Raw genomic sequence first — 21958 nt, forward strand, 5'->3', positions numbered from 1 at the left:
TCACCATTGTGGGTGCTTGGGGACAGCGGCTTGGAGGGCAATCATGCACGATCTCACAGATAGAGTTCGATGATCTGAAGGTGGGATACCAGCACGAAGGCCGCCATTGTGGGCACTTGGGGACTGAGGCTTGGAGGGTGATCCTGCACCCTCTTGCAGGTATAGGGGAGAAGGCTTGAGGGCAGGCTACCTACATGGAGGACGACATTGTGGGCGCTTGGGTACGGGAGCTTGGAGGGCGACCCTGCTCCTTTTTGGAGGTATCAGAAGGGGGAGACTGGAGGGTGGGGCCAAGCCTCAGCGACCTCTATACCATCCCCACTTAGGGTGGCACTCCAGAGAAGGGACCAAGCCCCACACCACGGGTGACAAAGGAGGGCTGAGACCTGAGGCAGAATGCTCTAAGCCACTAAATGCAAAGAAATATGGTTAAACTAAGGAAGACACTAATAGCTGGGGATATAGAGTGAAATCCTAGCAAGTTACCAAGTAAACCAAAATACATGAACCCATTAGATAAGGACATAAAAGTGGCAATGAAGACCATGGCAATAGAAATTAAGGAATCATTAGCCAGCGAGTTCAAAATATCCATAGATGAACAAGTCAACCAACTGAAGGAACTTTTACAGAAGATAAGAGAAGCCATACAAATGTAATTAAATAAAATCAAAATGTCTTAGCAAGCCATAATACCAGAATAACAGAATTGGAGAATCACATAGAGGAACTTGAAGAAAAACTACAATAAAAAGTGTAAAAGAAGCCAATAAGGAAATAAGATTAAAGCATTGGAAGAAAATGTTAGATATTTAATGAACAAAGATGAAAGAAATAATCTACATATTGTAGGAATACCAGAGGGGAGGACATAGGGAAAGGAAAAAAAAACAAGTGGTGAGGGAAATAATAGTATAAAACTTTCACACCCTCTGGAAAGAGGCTCTAGTGCAGATCTAAGAGACAAAAAAAGAGTCCCTAATAAAATAGATCTTGATTAACCAACATCAAGATATATAATAATCCAAATGACAAAAAAAGAGAAAGATGACTTCCTTAAAGCAATTATGGAGGAAAAAACCCTCAGGTAAAAAGGAAGGAAATAAGAATAAAACCAGATCTCCATTTGAAACAATTCAAGCAACACAGTGGAATGGCATATTTAAACTACTGAATGAGAGAAACTTCCAACCTAGAGTCCACAACCTGGCAAAACTCTCTCATTCATATGGGAGGGAGAACTAAAAACACTCTCAGACAAAAAAGAACTCACACTATTTGCTGAATCTAAATGAACTACTCAAAACCCAATTGTAACAACAACCACTCTACTCAATACAGTTGCACAACAGCCCTCTCTGCCAATAACCTCCTTAAATGTCAAGGGACTACACTCCTCTATTAAAAGACACATAATAGAGGGTTGAATCAAAAAACAAAAACCGGATTTCTGCTGCCTGTAAGAAACACACCTAAAGGTACAAGATAGACAGGCTTAGAATAAAAGAATGAAAATAAATTATTCAAGCCAAAGGAAATAAAAATTAAGCTGGTAAAGCCATTCTTATATCAGAGCAAATTGTTTTTAATCTCATGAAAGTGCTCAGAAAAAAAGAGGGTCACTAATTACTGATCAAGGGAAAAACAAAGCAAGAAGTACTAACTCTGGCCAACATTTATGCAACAAATACAGAGCCATCAAAATACATAAGTCATTTGCTCACAAACCTGGAGAAACATATGGAAGGAAATGTTATAGTAGTAGGAGACTTTAACACACCATTATCACCAAGAGACAGATCCACTAGGGAAAAAACTTGCAAAGAATAAGAACCGTAAATGAGAAACTAGAAGAACTAGGACTGATGGACTTATACAGGGCCCTCCACCCGCAGATTGCAGAATATAGATACAGAACACACATACAGAATACAGTACACATACTTCTCACCTGGAACATTCTCTAGAATAGACCATGCCTTAGAACATAAATCTAACTTGCACAAAATCACAAATGTAAGGATTATTAGAAGCATCCTATCAGACCACTATGTGATAGAGATCAAGATTAACTGTAAGGGCCCGGAGAGATAGCACAGCGGCGTTTGCCTTGCAAGCAGCCGATCCAGGACCAAAGGTGGTTGGTTCGAATCCCGGTGTCCCATATGGTCCCCCGTGCCTGCAGGAGCTATTTCTGAGCAGACAATCAGGAGTAACCCCCGAGCACCACCAGTGTGCCCCCCCAAAAAACAAACAAAAAGAGATTAACTGTAAAAAGAAGCTGTGGAGAAAATCCAACACCTGGTGATTAAACATAATGATCAACAACAGCTGGATCAAAGAGGTAATAAAAGAAGAACTATAAAGATTCCTTGAGATAAATGATTATGACGAGATAAATTGGAAAACACTGTGTGACACAGCAACAGCAGTAATTAGGAGGAAACTCAGTTTAAAGGGGCACCTTAAGGATCTAGAAAAACAACAGCAAAGAAACCCAAACATGGCCAAAGATAAGAAATAATAAAAACCAGAGGAAAATAAACAACATAGAAACTAAAAAAAAAAAAACAATAAAAAATTTAATGAGACAAGGAGTTGATTTTTCAAAAGATTAAACAAGATAGACAAACTGCTGGTAAGACTCGCCAAAAAAAAGGGAAAATACCCAAATAAATAGGATCACAAATGAAAGGGAAGAGATTACAACAGAACCCAAACAAATCCAAGACACCATGAGGACTTACTATGAACAACTGTACTCAGTTAGTCTAGAGAACCCAGAAGAACCTGACAGATTTCTGGAAAAATATTATTTTCTGAGACTTGATAAGGAGAATGTAGAAATTCTAAACAGGCCAACCACATATAGGAAAATTGAAACAGTAATTAATAATCTCCTCAAGAACAAAAGTCCAGGTCCAGATAGTTTGACAGGTTAATACTACAAAACATTCCAAAAATAATTACTACCATTGATCCTCAGGCTCTTTCAAAACATTGAAAAGACAGCAATCCTTCCTAACTCCTTTTATGATACTAATGTCACTCACATTTGCAAAGATGGCAAAGACACTGACAAGAAAGAAAACTACAGAACAATCTCACTAATAAATATAGGTGCAAAAATCCAACAATACATCAAAAAGATTATACATCATGACCCAGTGGTTTTAATCCCAAAGATGCAAGGACGGTTCCGCATATGCAAATAAATCAACATCGTTCACCACAATGACAAGAAAGACAAAAATCATATTATTATATCAATTGATGCAGAGAAGGCATTTGGCAAAATCTAACACCCATTCATGATGAAAACAGTCAGCAAAATAGGGCTGAAAGGAACCTTCCTCAAGATAGTTACAGCTATCTATAAAAAGCCCACAGCCAACATTATCCTTAATGGCAAAAAAACTGAAAGCATTTCCACTAAGGTCAGGAACTAGACAAGAATATCCACTGTCTCCACTCTTATTCAACACAATTCTGGAAGCCTTAGCAATTACAATAAGATAAGAGAAAGGAATCAAAGAAATCCAGATATGGAAATATAGGGAAAGGTCTATCTCTTTTTGCAGATGCTATGATGGTATACATTGAAAACCCTAAAGAGTCTACAGTAAAACTACTAGAAACAATTAACCAATACAGCAAAGTGGTTGACTACAAAGTCAATACATAAAAGACAGTAGCATTCCTCTATACAAATAATGAAGTAGAGGAGAAAGAGATTAAGGAGTCTATCCCATTTAAGATAGAATTCTAAAAGATCAAGTACCTAGGAACCAACCTTATAGAGAAGAGAAGGAGCTATACCATGAAAACTTCAAAACACTTCAGAAAGAAATTGAAGACCTAAGGAAATGGAAGAACATCCCATGTTCATGGGTAGGTAGAATCAACATCGTCAAAATGACCATCTTACCTAAACTTCTATATAGATTCAATGCAATCTCTATCCAAATTCAGACATCATTTTTAAGGACAGAATAATCAATTATAAAATTCATATGAAACCACAAAAGATCCAGGTTAGCCAAATCCATACTGAAAAACAAGAAGTTGGATGACATCTCTTTACCTAACTCCAGTTCAAGAACTCTACCCGATCCCTTTCTACCACAAATCATTTCTCAAACTCAACAAAACCAGGGTATGTGATAAAAATGTGTCCTGGATTCCACCTCCTACAAGAATATCTCAAAAGACAATGGGGAAGCCCATGTTTCCCTTATATGTTTAATATCTCTATAATACTACCTCTTAATCTGTTTATCCCCAAATGTAAGGTAGTCTCCTACATAAATTTTTTACTTAATTACTTTTTTAAACTCATTTTTATTTTTCTTCTATTATATATATGTGTATATATTTTTTCTCTTTTTTTTCTTTATTTTTATTTTTCTTCTATTATATATATATATATATATATATATATATACATGTGTATATATATTTTCTCTTCCATAACTTCACCTGTTATGGTTCTGCTTGGTACAAAAACCTACAAGAAAAAATCTTGCCTGGGATAAAAGCTCAGGTCAAAATCAGGGAACAAATATAGTTTAGCCTGACTTTCTCACCCTCAAATGCACCAGCAATATAATATAGCACCACTTTGTTTTGCTAACGCATATTGAAAAGGGGAAATTTTATATATAGAAAAAAGCTCTATCTAGTAGGGATAAGAACTCATATATTTTACAATAAGTGGCACCTCCTACCCTGAACATATGTCATGTGGACCCAACTTAAACTCCATGTGATTAGCCAGCAACTGTCCAATCCAGAACCCTAGATCTCAGACATAGAACTGACACAGGTCTCCGCAATAGATCCAGGAACCAACTCTCCCTGGGAAATTCTTAATACTGCTCTGACACCGACACACGCCAGTTTTAATATGATATCCTAACAACGAGGAGATGGCAACAACTTGATCTAAGAACAGGTTGTCTTATCTCATCACCTTCTGATAAGATGATATCAGAAGACACGTCATCCTTTGATCTATGCAAAAGCCAACATTGCTAACTACAGAAGACTGACTTTGACAACCATGACTGGGCAGAACTTATCCTGGGACCAATAAGAAAAACCCTAGTCTAGGTTTTGGCTTACAATCTGTACAATAACCAAGATATCTAATTCCAGAGGTATGACTGAGACAACTGCAACTGAGCCGAACTTCTGGAAACATAATGAAAGACTTTATCCTAGGCCTCATCCTTGAATTGTTGCACAAACCAAGATCACCAATTACAGAAGACTGATTAAAACAACAGTGATGGAACAGATCTTCTAGAACCTAAAGAAAGACTATCCTAGGCTTCATCATATGACCTGTGCAAATACCAAGATCTCTAGTTACAGAGTCCTGATTTATCACCACAACTGAGCAGAAATTTTCCTGGCACCAAAAAGACCTAGGGCAGTGAAAAGAGCATGTACGGAGCCTGTAGTTATTCCCCCACAATATGCCTCATGGCCACAGAAATCCTGTATCTCTTAGGCCAAAAGAATTCCCTTTCTCATCACCCAATATGCAAAAAAAAAAAAAAGAAGTACAATTTTTTCTTTTTATTTTTTTACTTCAGGCTCATGGTTATTGGTTGGTAATTGTCTTTATTGCTGTGGTGCTCTTTTTTCAATTTTTCCCCTTTTTTGTCATTGTAGTCCTGTTTTTTGTTTCTTTGATTTTTTTTGTTTTCTCATTGTAGTTTTGTGTGTGTTTGTCTGTTTCTTTTGTGTGTGTTTTCTCTTTTTTATGTTTTTCTTCCCTTTTCCCTTTCTTCTCTTAAATTTATATTTATTACCTCTAGATGGACTCCTCCCAGTTTTTGTAAGTTTGTTTTTTTGTTTGTTTTTTCCTTTCTTTTCTTTTCCTTTTGTTTCTTTCTTTTCTTTTCCTTTTTTATTTTTTTCTTCTATTTTTACTTCAAACAGAAGCACATATTTGAACCATATTGTTTTGCCTCATAAATTGAGGGGAAAATGGATAGTACCAAGAACAAACAGTCATATGAATATTGAGTAGAAATTAAAAAATAATCAGACTTAAACACCAAATCCAAAGCTAACAACAACAGAATCGACACCAAATCTACAACAAGCTAGACAAAGAAAGGAACACTTATACTAGAAGCCCGTGGGGCAAAGAAGGGGGATATGGGATGCATGCTGGGAACAGGGATGGAGGGAGGACAACACTGGTGGTGGCAATGCCCCTGGTTCAATGTCACTATGTACCTAAAAAATTACTGTGAAAAATTTGTAAATCACTTTTGTCACAATAAAAATTATTTTAAAAAGTACTTTGTTGTTCTACTATACTGTGTTCAAGTATAAACACTACACAAATATACTCTTATTTATGCAAAGATTTAACTGTAAACATTTCTAGGAAACATAGCTCTTCACAGACCCTGGATGGTACGTTATGAGTTTACTCTGTTCATGCCGTTTGTGGTAGATAATATCTACTGGTTGGCCCAACCCAAACTTCTAGTCACTAACAATGTTTTGGTGGCACAGTTCTGGTCCTGGTTCTAAAGTTTCAGGAGAGCCATTGTCTTATAAAACACTTTTCCTCCCTGTTCTTCCTCTTGGATCATACCTATTTTGTATAAAACTGCCAAGAAGATGAGGGAATTATTAAAACTTAAGTCTCTGTACTACTGAATCATTAACAGCACCCACATACTTCTAAACTTCTCTGTAAGAAAAACAAGTATATGTAGATAGAAAAGTGATTGAATTAGGCTTTTCTGTTATTTTAAACTGAAAAAAATACAATTTATAGATAAATTTAATTTTATTTGTTTTTGGACCACATCCTGTGGTGTTCAGAGCTTACTCATTCTTGCTCTCAGAGATGAATCCTGGAAAGCTGTAGAAACCATAGAGGATGCTGTAGATAAAACCCAGGTTGGCAACATGCAAGCCAAGCAACCATCCTATTATACTATCTCTCTAGACTCAGGTTCATTTTTATTCTATGTTGAGTTATTTGCATACCTAAACACTTGGAAAAGACTTACTGCTTGTTCATTTACCTAATCAGTAGCAAATGTTCTGGACTTGCATGCCTACGGCTGTCTGCCAAGTGTTATGGTGGCAAGCAATTAATGTATATACCGTTAGAAAGCCAACACTAAACTGAAACAAGGACAAGCAAAAATTTATGTGCTATAGATAAGTACCATGACAAAAGAAGAGTAGTGGCTTTTGGTTGGAAGTCAAAGAAAGATTCTTGAGGAAATTCACATTAACCCTAAGACCTGTGTGTGAATAGAAGTTACGTAGGTAAAGAAGTGGGAACACATCAGGTCATCATATTGTAAGAGCAGACATTTCAGATCTAAGAACATGAAAATATTTCAGTATGAATTAATTTTACATGTGAGGAAATATAAATAAAAAAATAAAGGAAACTTGGATGTCATTTTAAGGGATGTTTAAAATATAAGACCTTGAGGTCATAAAAGTAGCACAAGCTGTATTTAAATGATATTAATAATAAATATGGTCCTAAAGGCTTTAAAAGTTGAGTGGTGATGCAAGAATATACCAGGAATATATTATATTGACAAAATAAATTGTAATAAAGTAGGAAGGCTACACAAAGAGCAATCACTTAAGTGAATATGTTGTCATTCAGGCAAGAGCTGATGAGTTTGTAATCATGGTACTTAAATAAAGATAATATTACAAAAATAAAAGAAAAGGGATGCTGCTAAGTGACTGTTTTTGAGATCTATTTAGGCAGTGAATACTTGAAATAGCCTAGATATTGGGAAAATATGGGAATAATTAAGTATATGTTTCCTTTTTAATTTTGGGTATGCATTTTTTATAATAAAACTGGTTGGGTTTTGGAAATAATCACAGGAGAAAGATCATAGGAGAAAAATGTTAGAATAAGATGAAGATGATTTATCTCAGGGTCTAATCAACTTGGAGTTTCTGGTATACATGTAAATGGAAAGAAATCATGATATACAGGTCCAAAATTCAAAAGATCCTTCTGGGCTACAAGTGGCAAAAATTGGTACATGTCAAAAAATAGACTATGAGTAGGTACATTAAAAATTACTTAAGAGTTTTAATGCTGTGAATCAAAATTAGCTTGCAAACTTCAGATACTTGACAGAAATGCTAAAAATTTAAATTGATACCTGGAATTCTGGTTTACTTTGATCACTGAAGAATAACTAAATATCTTAGATGATAGCTTTTTAGGACCAAGTAAAAAATATAAACTGGAATCTCCTTGGAGGAAATTAAAAACCCTATGAATGTTACTTACAGAACTGTGCAACAGTTTGGAGAGTCAAGATGCTCCAGAATGTGCTGATAGAGAGCATGGTAGAGATGAGAAAAATCTCCATGGAAGTTCTACTTTTATAACAGAAACAATATTTTATTCTGGTGCATCTTATGTACTCTTTTTACGTGAAATTAATTCATAATTTTCACTTGCTTCTCCTTAAGAAGCAGATATTTCCCACCTAGAACTAACTACTGATCTACTAACACTCAATTTATATGACTAAGTATTTACAAACCCATCATGACCTTGCTTAACTGCAGAAAGAGATACCAGATCTATGTGTGGAGTGGAAGTTCCCAAGTTTGCCACTGTGAGGAAAAATTAAATGAGAAAATATTGTCCAAATATTAGGTCTCTGTTGTATAGTCCCCTTTCTCCAGCAGAGTGCCTCAAATATATCTACTTTTTTCAGGTTGATTTTTCCTTTCTATGTATCCTCAGTTTAGAATTAAGAACTCAAGCTGGTTTTTTCATTAATGCTATCCAGCTTACATTCAGTTTTAGAGTTATAACTATTTGAGAGGTTGAAAGGTAGGGGTATTAGGGATTTGGTAGAGGGAGGAAGATGCAATGGTAAAGGTACACTGGTATTAAAATTATGTTCAGAGGATGTCATCATTAAAAATGGAAGTCATCATTAAAAATATTGGAAATAACAGAAGATAAATCAATAAAATGGTTAAAAGGTTTTATTCTCCAACCGTTAAGTCAAGTTCAACAATTACATCTCTCAATTACCATATGTCAAAACTAATTATTACTAAAAGTTTCTACTCAGTAAAAATATCTTGATTCTTTTTCTTTTAGATTTAACCTTTTATTCTAATAAAGGTTATTTACTTCTGCAGAAATCTATCTCATATTCTAAAATAATCTTACCTTTCACTGTGGCCTTAGTCATCATTGAACTGATATTATACTTGCTCATGTTATCTGACAGAACTAAAATGACTAGGCAACAGTTTTACTTTACTTCAGCATGCAGAAAGCAACTTTGAATTAGGCAAAAAGTAAATGAAAAATAGTTATTATCTTGCAAACAGTTCCTAGCTTCCTTTATGTCATCTAGTTAAAAACTTTAGGATGTGTCTAATAAGAAAGTTTTATGTTTTCTAGGATCTGAAGGAGAGCATTTAAAATTAGTTACTTAATGTTTATTTATAAGTAGAATAAAGATTCGTAAAAGAAAATCACAAAGGATTTAAGGGAACAGATTTTAAGGACTCTAAACTAGTATGAAAAGATGTGTACCTGAGAGCTGTTAAATTCCACATACATATAATGGGAAGTTAAATGACAAAGTGATGGCATGAGGGACAGCTAGAACCATTTTAGGAAGTCCTGTAACTGACTCATGGGAATAAGGATGGGCCAGCATGCACCACTGATGGCATAGGCTGAGATTTCTTTGGATCACATTCTTGGAGCAATTGAAAAATTGATATTTTAGCTGCATATTAATATATTGTTTCTGTCTAATCTCTTAGTTATGTCTAGTACCTTTGTGACTGGAGTCAAATCATTTCATCAGCACCCAGGCTCCTTGCCTTGACAATAAGAGGCAAAACTGTACATTCAGTTAGGATTTCAGGTCCTCCCAAACTCTGGTTAAGCAGAAATAGGAAAACTTACCTGCATTTTCCCCTTAGGATCATCACCCCATCACTAGAGCAGTCCACAATTTTTTTTTTATTAATAATGTAGCTCTTACCTTTTTTGAATGCTTCCCCATGAGGCATTTATGTTCTCTGTGATCATGTGAACCTTCCTGGTATCATCTGCAGAATAATCCCGGAGAAGTTTCAGTGCCAGGTCATTTGCTGCATCTACATTTATCTGCCATTGGCGGAGGTCTCTGGCCAACTGCTATTGAGGCATATGAAAAAGAGAACAAATAAAAGTTTTGTGGAAAATTTTTACTTAAGAGTTTCTTAAAATGCTTCATGAATAGCTTTGGAATCCATCATGGTCAGTGCATATCTTCTTGAATTCTTTCCACTTAACATATTACTAAGGAAATCGTGACAGTATATGCTAAATTACATTTTTAGGACTAGATGTTTTTAATAGTCAAATTTTAAAATAACATTCCCTTTTAGGGTTATATAAGTTTCAGGAGTGCAGTGCTGAAAATTAACACGTATATAGCCTACATTAATTTTACCACTAGAAGCTCAATTCATGTGTCTTCTGTGTTCTTATTTAGCCACTCTTTTCATTCCAATTTTTCCTCTAGGTAATTGATTAAGTAAATATTTTTTTGTTTTATTTAGTTCTCTCCATATTTTCTCTAGATATTGCATATTAATGAATGTATGTGGTGCTGGTTTTATACATTTGACTTATTTCACTAAAGATTCTAAGTCAATTCATATTGTTGCAAATGGTAAGATTTCATCTTTATAGTTAAACCACACTGAATTGTATTTGTTTCTATTTTACATATTTTTATCTACTCATATGTTAACAGGCACTTAGGTTGTTTCCACTTCTTGGCTATTGGAAATAGAGCAGCAATAAACATAGAAGTGCATATAAACATAGAAGTGCATATATCTCTTCCAGTTAGGTATATCCTGGAAGTGAAATAACTGGATTGTATACAATTTTTATTATAAATTATTTTTATTGAGTTATTGTGGCTTAAATAGTACTTATTTTGTTTTCTTCTGGCTGTGCTGTTGTATCAAACCAAAACCGATTTTATAATAAAAGGTATAGTTCAACATTTTGAACTGTATAATATCAGATATCTCAATTGTAGAATAACTAGAAATAAACTGGGATTAGTGTTTTTATCATAGAATGAGAACTATAAAGATATGTTCTATCTAATATTTTAGTATATAACAAATTACCAAAATCAGATTACAATAAAAAAAAAAGCCCTCATGTAGTATTTCTTCATTAACTTGCTGAATTGTTTATGTAATTAGTGCCATCTACTGGCATGCAACAAAACTTGAGAACAGCATATCAAAAGAACTTTGAGGGAAGGATCAGCTTACTTGTATATTGTATACTGTAAAAATAGCTCACTTCAAAAGTGGGGTAAGAGGATAGTGGCACTTTGATGGTGATATGTTGTAGAAACCCTGTTCCCCTAAAACATTTCTACTTTGTCTAAGATAATCTTTATTAAGAAGACATTTAAGCAAAATTTAGGAAAAAAAATACATTCCAAGAAAAATAATGCTGCTAAATCAAATGACACATATTTCTAAATTGAATTTGACAGTTAGAATTTTTCAACCTATACATTCCATCACTTGAAATATCAGGTCTCTTATACCTAGTATCAATATATGTTTTTCAGCACTAACTACCTCAAGGAGAATTTAAGCATTTAGATAATAACAAGTTGCTGATAGTCATATGACATACAGTGAGGATAAATAATTGATAAATTAACAGAGAAATTGGAGAAGAGAATCCAAAAAAGGGAAAGGTCAACATTTTTTTTGCAGAGATGGCTTCCCAAATAGTTTTTAGATGACCCAGCAGGTGATCAAATGCCAATGCCTGATAAAAATATAATACTGCTTAGGGTTTGCAATGCTGAGGATCACTTGGGTGAACTCAAGGTCCTCCAATGCCAAAAACAGCTGTGCTTAGAGGCCTTAAGGCAGGGGTCTTCAAACTACGGCCCGCGGGCCACATGTGGCCCCCAGAGGAGTCTGATCCGGCCCGCCAGCTGTGAGCGCTGTTTGATTGCCAAGATACCTGCCAGCATATACACTCAGTGTATATCCAAATATCAGGAACCATGCACTCAAAATGGTAACCATCTTTGGTAGCACTTATGCCTGTGAACAGACTTTTTCAAGAATGAAACATCTGAAATCTCCAACCAGATCAAGATTAACTGATGCTCACTTGCATCACTTGTTATGGCTGGCAGTGACAAATATGGAACTGGACATTGACCATCTCATTAGCCAAAAGCAGGCCCACAGTTCCCATTGAAATACTGGTGCGTGATCTGTTTACTTATAAATGGTTTTCATTTTATTTATATAAGATATGTGCAGTGTGAGTAGGAATTAGTAGCTCATATAGTCCGGCCCTCCAGCTCTCTAAGGGACCATAATCCGGCTCCCACTTTAAAAAGTTTGAAGACCCCTGCCTTAAGGGAAGTACCTTGATATGCTCATGAAGCCACATTCAGTGCTGGAGACTGAACTACAGTGGGCTAAATGCAAGACATGAGCCATATCACCTGTACCATTTATCTGGATCCAATATAAAAAATATTTAAGGGGAATGTTGTACTGGTGAAGGGGGGTGTTCTTTACATGACTGAAACCCAACTACAACCATATTTGTAATCAAGGTGTTTAAGTAACGATATTAATAAAAAAAAAACATAAAAAAGACAAAGAGATCTCAACAAGTCAGTAAACTGCCAAACTGTTCCAGATATATAGATGTTGGGTTGAAAATTCTAGCCTTTTCAGGATGGACATGAACAGATTCCTCTTCCTTCCAGCTAGGCCCAAAGGTAACCACACCTGACATACTTCACCATATAAATTGGGCCTAGTTTCAAGGTTCCTGAAGTATGTAACCACATATAAGTTGTCACAATGCCTTTTTCCAAATTTTACAGTACATATAACGCACTAGAAGGCCAGCAAATTTTATGGAAAAGTTATGTAGAAGCCTACCAAGTCCTCAGACAATTACTTTAGGAACACCATTGTGAGATATAACAATCAGTCATCCCACATTGACCTCTATTGATCTGTGTTTTGAGTAGTCCATCTGCCTTTTTTTGTAGAAAGCAATATTTATTAGATTATGTTCCTACTAAGGTAGATAGGCTTAGGACAGGGTGGAAATTGGGGGTACTGATGGAGAGAAAGTCATATAAGTGGGAAGATCCACCTGTGCTGGAATACTGTATGCCTGACACAACTGTATTATGGACAACTTTCTAAATCAGTATTATAATAAAAAAGAAAAAGCAAACAATGAAAACATCAATAAATGAAAATTGTACCACTTGAAACCAATTAAATGAACAAAACAAAAACTAAGTCTGTAATGTCTGTGATGAAACTAATACATTTTTGTTCTATTGTTGGGGACAATTTTTATTAGGACATTTGGCAATGGGATATCAAGAATCATATGAATGTTTACTCTCTTTGATTTAGCCATCTCACTTTCTGCATTTTCATCCTAATAAAATATTTAGCAGAAAGGAAATACATTTTAGGAATAAAGATCTTCCATTAACTAAGAGTAAAAAATTGAAAAACAATATCAATGTTTAATGACATTAAACATTAAGATAACATACTACATGAAGCCAGGAGTCAAAGAAGCAGTAAATGTGTAAAAAACTCAAGTTACAAACAACACAAATTCTATTTACACTGCAGTTCTTAAATCTCTAAGTATACATATTAATAAACTAGAAGAGGAATGGAGAAAATTTAAAATAATTGGTATTTTTGAGATGAGTAATCATTTTTGATTTCATATTTTTCTTTTCTGTGTGATGATTATAAAATTAAATCAAACAGGAGTACTTTGAGTATAATTCATGTATTTGGTGAGCCATCTCTGGTTCATTGAAAATGCATAATTTATATAAAAGCTGGCATTTTTTCAGTTAAATAGAGCATCATAGTCAAGAGTAAAATGAAATAATTCCATGTTCTATATTTAGCAAAAAGACTCAGATTAGCAAACTGATAAAGCCATTATCACCTACCTTTACTATGAAAGCACAAGGCAGCCTTTAAAGACATAGTAGTTTTTATTATAATGCAATTAAATCACCATCATTTTCTTAAGCTATATGACTCTCCTATTTTCCACTTTTCATATCCTCAAACTAGTTAGAATTCCTTTAGAGGTGAACCACTGACCCCAAAAGTTTTTCATTTCTACAAATTATCATGAGTACAAAATCATTTCTCCCTTACACTTTCTATTTAAAGCAAATTTACACCTACTTTCTGAAAAAATGTAATGGGTATCTTTATGAAGGATAAATTGGCCCTTATTTTCCAAAGGATGGTGCCTTCATTTTAAAGGAAGATACAATTTATCATTTATTAAGTCTCAAATTATACCACATGAATCACAAAAGTAACACCAATAATTTCATTGCCTTTTCCTGAGATAAAAGAAACCTCTATAGAAATAAATGTTAAATATATATTTATGATAGATGAACATAGAAGCATATTTGTATAAATTTAGGAATATAACATTACATTTAAATAATTTAGGAATATAACATTACATTTAAATAAGCTTGTTTACTAAAAATAGTTTCAAAATCTAATCATCTATGCTTGCTATATGAAATCCATATATAAGTGAACATAATCCATAATCAAAGTTCAGAGGTAACTTTGAGGGACTGAAAATAGTACAAAAGGTAGGGTACCAGCCTACTTAGGTTTAATTTAAAGCATTCCATATGTCCCCAGAGTCCTCTGTGAATGATCCCTGAGCAAGCTCCGAGTACTGCCACGTATGACCCATAAACCATAACTAAGGAGTACTTCCCAGAGTGATAGAGTGTAGTATTAAAAAGAATCTAAGTGAACTTGACTAATTTTATTAAGGCTCATCTAAACTCTGATCTAAACTCAAATGTTCTGAACTAAAACATTTGTGGGAGGGATACACCTGGAGATGCTCAGGGCTTACTCCTGGCTCTTCACTTTGAAATTACTCCTGGGGTATTTGGGGGACCATATGATATGCCAAAGATTGAACTCACGTTGGCTGTGTGCAAGACAAAAGTCCTACCACTGTCCCTCAATTGTAAGATTCTTTAGTTCTTCTCAAAAACATTCACCAGAATAGGCGAGTGTTCCTTTCTCCTAGGATAATATGTGACTTTGGGCTTTAAAATAGTATCATTCAAACTAGCAAAAATGACCTGGATCAGATTTTTCTACCACTGTGAAATTGACGAGTGGTATAACTCCAGACCGCAAAAGGAATATAAATTTAAAAACTCAATAGAATTCTCACACTGCTATTTTTCTTTTGAAATTCCATTTGCAGTGGAATTCCCAGTCGGAGAAATGTTTGTGTGGAGATCACTGTGTGTGTGAAGGAATTTAAAACACTGAGATCTCCAGCCTATAAGAAAATTATTTTGCGAGCATATATGTATGTGCATATATGTGTGTAGGTACATAAATATTTGTGTGTGACTTAAGACTATTAAAATATGCAATGCTAAATCATCCCCCAAAATGTGTTACTATCCAGAAAGTAATATTTTATATTGGAACTTTATATGATGCTGCTAGAATATATGGTTGAATTCATATATAGTATTTGAGGCAGAAAAATGACTGCAAGCTATAAAGCAACCTGAAGAAATTTTGGTAATTCTGAGCAATTTTTGTTTTTATGCTGTGCTACAGCATTTCTTTATTTAAAATTTATTTTTAGGAATATTGATTCAACAGGGATATAAAAGGAGTTATTAGAAATCTAGGACACAGGACAATCTGTTAAGTATGACCCTGGCTTAATCTCTTACTAGTTATGTGACCAAAGCAAAGTAACTAGTTTCTGTGCCTCGGTTTCCTTTTTTGGTTTTGTTTTGTTTTTAAGCTACTCCAGGCAGTGAACAAGGATTGCTCCTGGCTCTGCACTCAGAAATTACTCCTCGCAGACTCAGAACCTTATAAGATGCTAATATCAAACCAGGGTGACAGGCAAGGCAAATTTCTACATGTGCTATCACTCAGTTTCCTTATTAAAAATGTCAGTTAGAGGGGGAGATAAAGGAGGCATCAAGACCAAACAGGTGCAAGACTAGGTAGTGGGTTGGATACAGAGGGGACCACATATTCTAGCCGCCCTGGGGGTGAGGGAAGAGGAAATGGGAGGTAGGACAAAAACGGAGGTGTAGGGAGGGCAATTTGGTGATGGGAATCCCCCCTGATTTTATGTAAATATGTACCTAAAATATTATTGTCAACAATATGTAAGACACTATGATCAAAATAAAAATTATATTAAAAAATGTCAGTATTAATATGAAAGATAGTTACAAAAATTAATTTGTAAAATCAAGGGAAAGATCAATTATGCTGTTTGGCATATTTTAAGACAAAAAATATTAGATATCATCATTACTACTATTTCACTACTATTACAGTACTACTTCCACTTCTACTACTGTAATATTATTATTTTTGCTGTTGCAGTTATTTCAATAAAACCATACTATACTCACTACAGGATGAGCACCTGCTAAATACAAAGCAGGGGTTCACTACTGTACAGATATAATCTGTAAAGTTGCAACTCTAAAAAGATCCCTTGAATTTAAAAAATAAATGTGAATATGCAGACATATAATTAGAATGTAGAAGTTGAGGATTATTGCATTTTCTTATAAAATATATTTGGAATTTTCTGACCGAATTACATATGCAAGTAAAATTAAATTTTGTTCCAGTTGAACTAGATTTAAACATTACTAATGACTGTGAAACAAAGAAGAGGGCAATGCAGAGTAGTAAAAAAAAATCTTCCCAGGAAGCCTGGCTTGGCCATTGTCTTGAATTTTATAGTAATAATGCTATTACCCTGTTGGTGTCAGTTTTGTTGCCTGTAAAATAGTATGAAATAATAATTCTGCCTATGCATCAGATTTAGCATGAGGGGAAAAATCAAAATAAATTTGCCCCCAAATTATAAAATAGATCTTAGTATATTTATGGGAAAAGTTCTGCATATTAGGTTTCTCTTTCATTGTCTAGTATGCTATGTCTTCATGCATAAACCATGAGATTTGTTAAAATGCAGCTTTGTGAGGGCCAGAGCGATCAATGGATTGAGTGCATATTTTAGCATCCAGGAGGTCTGAGCTAGATTCCCAGCATTACATGGTCCCCCAAGCACTGAGGAATAATTGCTGAGCACTGATCCTATAATAGCCCCTGAGCACTTCTGCATACTCTACCCATACAGCGAATTAAACATAAGATAGCTCAAAGAGATTTTCAGGTCCATGTTATGCTCAGCTCTTATTTTATTTCATATTTCAGATTGAATAACCACTCTAAAATCCCCCAAAGTTCCTTGCTGTTAGGCTTGACCAGTGAGAATGCCTGTTGAAGATATAAGTTCGGAAAAAGGGTGAAAATAGTGTATGGTCCATCCCGCTATTATGGGCATTCCCCACCAGTCTCCACATCATAAAGTTAGAACCAGATGGCTCTGGCTTCTGGGACTTGCTATTATGTATTGTCTTTCTGGCTGTTGAGGTGGTAACAGTTTTCTAATATTACTAAACAATATTTTGCAACCTTTGGGTTTCTTTATTTCTCTCTGATTTATGGACACAACCCTCATTAGTAGAATATATTTAGAATAACTAAATTCCAGTTTCTAGATTGGATTTTTCTGGTTTCTACTTCCAGTTTCTAGAATGAAATCTGATGATATGAAGTGGAAGAAACTATATCAAATTGGCCTCCCTACAATTATAAAAGTGATCACAAAACTGTTAAGCATATATTTGTGAAACAGAAGACTTAATGTCTGACAACTTTTCTTCCAGTCTCCAGGGTCAAGGTGCCTTTCACGCTACTGTAAGCTGATATCTCCATAGTCCATTTGTCTATTCTCGGATCCTCTCTGCAAGTTTCCTCATTCTCTATATTTGTTCAATCTTTACCTCTCTGGAGGGTCTTCCCATACTTCACACATGAGGTTCTCTCATTTTAAACAGGAAATATATTCTCCATAATTTCTCTTTATAGTCACCTCTTTATTTGTGCCATTGTGCCATTGTGATCACATTCTTGCTACACTCTGTGTCACAGAATCAGACTTCTGTTACCCTGCTTCCTCTCCAATAAGTGACAGAAGTAATGATGGCACATACTGTTGACCCCAATTCTCCTCTCCTGCTCGGTATTGAAGTTCTTTGCTCCTCACTCAAACACTCCCTGTTGCAAAAGTCAGTGTTTCCTTGCCCTCCCATAGCAATGAAGTTGACTGACTTGCATTGCCTAGTGGGAAGCCGATAGAATATTATCCAATATGTGCAGCATGTTTCTGCAGCAGGATTAGCCCTTTAGTGCTTCTTCATTGCCACGAGAAGACATGCCCTAGGCTGGTCTGCAGGGTGCTGAGTGGCTTATGAAGGAAAATCACACTTGTGTCACTTCCATACAAAGCAATCCATCCCTAGACACATTATAAATGCCTTATTAATAAATAAAATGCTTACTGTGATATGCTATTTACATTATGAGGCTGTTTGTTAGAAATCATGTGTATGTATGTTATGTTCATTTGTGTGTACAACGTACATGATTCAGTGATGATTCATAGTTCTTGTGCCTCTCACTCATAAGGTGTTACTCCAAGTTCTAGCTCTAGACTATAATTGATAATCTGCATTGTGTGAGTGCATGGAAATCAGGGCTCCCCATAAATATAGTATTCTGCTATACATATTACTGTTATTTTTCTGGGGTACATACTGGATGGTGCTAGGTGGTTACTGCTGGCTCAATGCTTGGGAATTCATGAGGTGGCAGGGGTCAAACCCAAGCCTCCCAATGCAATGTATATGTTCAGTCCTTCAAGCTATCACACTGCCCTATATTGATTACTGCTAAATTAAAGTTAATTAGGAAACAGCTAGCTTGGGGCTAGAAAGATACAAAATCTGCACAAAGCTGCCCTGTGTTTGATATGTGGGGCCCATAGTCTTCTCTTCCTTACCTCTGCTAGAAATGAACCCTGAGCAAAGCCAGGGGCAAGTCCTAATCATGGATGTGGCCTCAAAACAAAACACAAAAATAGTGTAAAGTTTTGATGTGAGGATTATGTTCAACCAAGCAATTGTTCTTAGATATGAAAACTAGTCTCCCTACCCAAAACACAGAGATATAATACCGAAGAGAAAATTTAAGGCACAAAGTTATATAAATTAACCTTGGTCACATCTTCATATGTCTAAAATCTGTTAAGTCAAGTACTTTTTCTTTTATATTCAGGCTGGAGGAGGGTGTTGGGCCACACCTGGCAGTGCTCAGCGGTGACTCTTCACTCTACACTCAGAGATCACTTCAAGCAGAAGTGATCTCAGAAGACCATAAGATACCACAGATGGAACCCAGCATGGTTACTCTACTTGCATGGCCAATGCCCCACTGCTATATATACTCTATCTCTCCAGCCTCACATTTTTCTCTCTTTCTCTCCTTTTCCCTCTCCCTCAACCTCTTCCTCACCCTCCTATCATCTTATTCCCCCTCCTTCCCTCCCTCCCTCCCTCCCTCCCTCCCTCCCTCCCTTCCTTCCTTCCTTCCTTCCTTCCTTCCTTCCTTCCTTCCTTCCTTCCTTCCTTCCTTCCTTCCTTCCTTCCTTCCTTCCTTCCTTCCTTCCTTCCTTCCTTCCTCCCCCTTCCTCCCTTCCTTTTTTGTGGTCTACTTGTTTTCATACCTTCCTTAAGTTTCCTTTCTTTGGCGTTACCATGCATATACAATTACCTTTCCCATAAAATTGCTCGACTGGAGGAGGAAGTGGCAAGATCCTGCTCAGTGGGTTTGCATCATATTGTTTTCACTTATTCATCCCTTCCACCTCCACTGCTGCTGCCTTAATTCAGGCCTCATCATCTCTTTCTTGGACTCTTTAATAATGTTTCTATTGGCTCCCTTTATTGAATCTCAAACCAGTTTATTTCTTGCAAGATAATGGGACCTTTTGGAAATGCAAACAAATCACCTTCCTACTCTGTGAAACCGTTCATTGGTTACCTGTTTTTATGGAGCTAAGCATACCCGTTTTTAGGGATATAAGGCTATCTACTCCATCACCCTTACCAACATATCATTGCCATTGTTTGTTATCTCCTTTCCATCACTGACAAAATGAGAATAAAAACAATACTGAAAGATGGATTGAAGAGCAAGTACTTAAGTTAAGACACTTGTCTTGCAAATGGGCAACCACAGATTGGATTCCCAGTACAACAGAGGGTTGTCCAAGCGCTGCCAAAAATGGTCACTGATCTTGAAGCCAGAAATACACCTTGAGAACTGCTAAGTGTGGCAAAAAATTATTCTGCATGGTGAAGAAACTAGTCAATGGTGACATAGGATCAGATCACTGAAAGAAGCATTATAAAAAATCCATTTATTATGATAATCATATTCAGAGATCAATCTAATTAAGGAATATATGTTTCAATATAAGCAAATTTAAAGGAAATGATAGTGTACTATAATTGAACTTTGAAAAAGCCTAGCACAGTGTTCTTGATGATTATAGTATAATTGAAAAATTATTGTGTAGAATAAAGTAAGACACTTCCAATGATAGCAGAAAATATAGTTAGTTTATTAAAATAATCATAAAACTATTTACTCAGGAATGATTGTTGTTTCTCTAAGTCTTTATTGAGAAAAAAGAAAACACAATTTCTTTCTTGCCTGTGTGAATTAAAATGACCTATAAAACCTCTTTATGGATTTATAATAGAAACATTAAAATTTTTTAAGGAAGCTATTTCAAAAGTAAAGCCTCTCACCATTAACTTCAAGACTTATCTATTAAACCTCTGACATTACCAAACAACTGTTTGAGAAGGTAACACTCCATATAGGGGATACTATTTAAGAAAATGGCCCTCATTTTCCAGCTTACTGCAAATGATTAATCTTTCAGTAGCTTTGAGGAATACATACCAAAGTTGTTACTTTTTTGTCCTTTCAACAATGACTACAAGCTGAGAGCAGGCTAGTAAATGTGTTATCGGCCAACCCATTAGAGTTCCATTATTTTCTGTCTTACATGGCTTCATGTAATGAATTTTTATAATTAAACTAATGGCATACAATTTATTTTTCCCTCTCTTTACTTTCAGGCCCCATTTCTCTTCCAGCTTTCTTGGAATAAGTTTTAGACAAAAATAAGGGAGGAGAACCCTCCAAGTGCTTCATTACCTTAATTTCATTATGACATTTTGGAAAGCATTCTCTTTATCTGGGCTCTTTCTTTAATTTGCTGACTTTATTAAAAGGCTTAAGCAGTGTTGTAATTAACAAATCACCCAGCTACCCCAGGCATTGAAGACAAGTCTGGTTGAGTGTATGGGATATGGTTGGGTGGAAATGAATCCAGAGAGAACACCAGAGGATGGATCTTCAGAAAGTGGCATTTTCTCCAATATTTTTCAAATCCCATAAAACTACTATTGAAGGCTGCATTATTGTTCACAAACATTCAGTGCCTTTTCATGCTAGAGGATTTTACAGCTGAGTCCCCACTGAATTCTGGGATGACTGTGCAACTGGTTTTTGTTCCTGTTACTTCCTGGCAGAAGCTTTAAAAGTCGCTGGCCACATTCCCTGCCTCTTTGAATGTGCATCAAGATGCAATTGTCACCAAACTTAAACTCTTTGTGACTAAGTAAATGGAGTTCCATCAGAAATTTAATTCATATTCAAGATGAGAAAAAAGTACATTTTGCTGGGAAATTTTATATTTCTGGTCTGTTTGTTACTGTTCTATAATAACTCATCCTGAGTGGTATATTGACTCAGCTATAACCATGTTTCAAGAATAGGACTGTCAGAGGCCGCCCTGCCAGAGCAGAGTAGGCAGGAC

At 35.5% G+C, this 21958-nt stretch overlaps 1 protein-coding gene across 1 annotated transcript in view; it reads right to left on the minus strand.

Moving 5' to 3' along the window:
• DMD (dystrophin) overlaps positions 1 to 21958 on the minus strand; it is a 2686579-nt gene that overhangs the window by 673895 nt on the left and 1990726 nt on the right. The window contains exon 54 of the mRNA XM_049766737.1: positions 10047 to 10201. Within this exon, the coding sequence (XP_049622694.1) occupies positions 10047 to 10201 (155 nt within the window). The remainder of the gene's footprint in view (positions 1 to 10046; positions 10202 to 21958) is intronic.

This window comes from Suncus etruscus, chromosome X (assembly GCF_024139225.1).
Source record: "Suncus etruscus isolate mSunEtr1 chromosome X, mSunEtr1.pri.cur, whole genome shotgun sequence".
Lineage (NCBI taxonomy): Eukaryota > Metazoa > Chordata > Mammalia > Eulipotyphla > Soricidae > Suncus > Suncus etruscus.